This window comes from Mizuhopecten yessoensis, unplaced genomic scaffold, assembly GCF_002113885.1.
Source record: "Mizuhopecten yessoensis strain PY_sf001 unplaced genomic scaffold, ASM211388v2 hete_36052188, whole genome shotgun sequence".
Lineage (NCBI taxonomy): Eukaryota > Metazoa > Mollusca > Bivalvia > Pectinida > Pectinidae > Mizuhopecten > Mizuhopecten yessoensis.
In genome coordinates, this window is record NW_018485848.1 from 1 (window position 1) to 2,108 (window position 2,108).

Sequence of the window (2,108 nt, forward strand, 5' to 3'; positions counted from 1 at the left end):
GCTCACAAGAGCAGATAACTCTGCAATACGCAAAGACGGAATTGGTGCACAAGACGACTATAGCTTTGTACTATTTCATTTATTATTTAAAATAGAAATATTTCAGATTAAATAGTGCCAAAAACGAAAATTTGTCCAAAAGCTGTGCAAGTGTTAGAAAGCCCAATATTCCATAAATCCTTACAATAATATTATTGTAATGTAGACGTTTAAAAGTTATCGGTTATTTGCTAAACGACTGACAGTCTTTGGACGAATTTCAACGCCTGTGAAATAGCACTGAGAGCAAGATAAGCGGTTTAACCGCTGCAGAGGTCAACCCTATCTAGTCCATGACGAGGAGTAGCAGTCCTGCGATAAGTACAGACCATCACGATCACAACCTTTCCTTATCACACCGACTACCAACATGTACACACTCGCCGTTTTTGTGACAGTTCTTGGTAAATTGTTAATTATTAATTGTCGATTTATGATGTAATTATTTACTTATTGTTTAGGAAACGAGTCTTATTATTTGTGTTTATAATTATTCCGTTTTGTAGGAGCTGTCTATGGACAGTCACATCTATGTGACAGGATCTGTAACTCCCAGTATAGTCCAGTATGTGGTACTGACCGTCACACATACAGTAAGTCTTCATAGCACTTTATTGAACGCCATGTTAACATACAATCTATATCAAATTAATAGCACCCATCTTCAAATACTTGGTAGGTCCAATTATGCATTAAAGGTTAAATTCAATTGCCGATTGAATATCTTTAATCAATTTCATGTTATATTCGAATATTTGCACCTATCTACTTAAAACAAAACGATATGAGCAATTGAAATGAACATATCTTCAATTGACTTGAACATATCTTAAAAACGGTTTTTACCTATCTCTATTTTTTCAATTAATTGAAGATAAGGGCAGGTGTGGGAATATATGTTATTTTAGCGTTCCATGGTATTACGGATCCCCAAATTAACAAATATTCAAATGATTTGAGTTTCGTACAATTCAACGGAGACTTTTTCATATATGTATAGTCAAGCTCTCTTCGATTAAAATAATGATTTCTTTAAGTTAATTGAAGATGTTCCCTGTGCATTTGAAGATATCCTAAATGGGATTGAACATATATCTCGAATTTGGTTAAATATAATATTATCTTCAAATAAGTCAAACTTTCACTGTGCTTCATTTCTGTCCAATCAAATTCTTTTGAAGTTTGGACGATAACACATTCCATATTTTGCCTCATTTTCCATCATAAATCCTGTAAATCAAGCTTGTCCAAAACAATGCCACTTCGGTACCAGCACCGTTTGCTCGCTTTATCAACACCACAGAAATGGGTTTGTACACAGTGAACCTATTTCCGCATTTTTGAAAGTGTCAATGTGGCCAAAGTTGTCCTTTTTGTATCAGGGTTCTTTTTTGTCTATGTTTTTCCTGTTTTCAAGTTACTTCAATCAAGGATGCATACTCTCAGTTGTTCAACCGACACCATGCAATTGCATTAGTGTGACCTTGGTTAGTATCCTACATCATGTTTGTACAATGTAAGTTAATTTTGATAACACATTGTCCAATTATCCAACTTCAGGTAACATGTGTAAACTACAAATTGCTGAGTGTTACGCTCGCCTTAAAGGTCAGCACATGACCTTGGCCCATACCGGAAGTTGCCGCTCCACCTCGACTCAGCCTCACTCTACCCATTGTGACACAATCTGTGATGACGAAAGTGGTGATAGCGCCGTGTGCGGCAGTGACGGTATCACATACGGTAATATCATGTTTTTAACATGGCATAAAGGATATCTATCATTTAACAGAGACATTGATTTGGTAACATTTATGGAACCTGTTTAGACGTTATACAGTTGACGTTTTACTAAATATGTTAATAATAAAGGATTTAAGCAAAACGTTTGCCCCATTAAAATCACATAAGCCAAAAGGTTTTTGTCCATAACTTGAATTCCCTGATCCAGGCAATATTTTGTTTATTTCAGATTCTGTTTTAATTTACGTACGTACGTTATATCGATGCATAGATAATAATACATGCCTTCGGCCCTTGGGCTGATATTGCAGTCTCGGGTTGATACT

At 35.6% G+C, this 2,108-nt stretch overlaps 1 protein-coding gene across 1 annotated transcript; it reads left to right on the forward strand.

Moving 5' to 3' along the window:
• The first annotated feature begins 332 nt into the window (after positions 1-332).
• LOC110444980 (four-domain proteases inhibitor-like) lies at positions 333-1,883 on the forward strand. The gene is made up of 3 exons (XM_021489341.1): positions 333-443; positions 546-632; positions 1,600-1,883. Exons 1-3 carry the CDS (start codon positions 410-412, stop codon positions 1,866-1,868), a joined length of 390 nt encoding a protein of 129 aa, XP_021345016.1. The 5' UTR covers positions 333-409; the 3' UTR covers positions 1,869-1,883.
• The last annotated feature ends 225 nt before the right edge of the window (positions 1,884-2,108 follow it).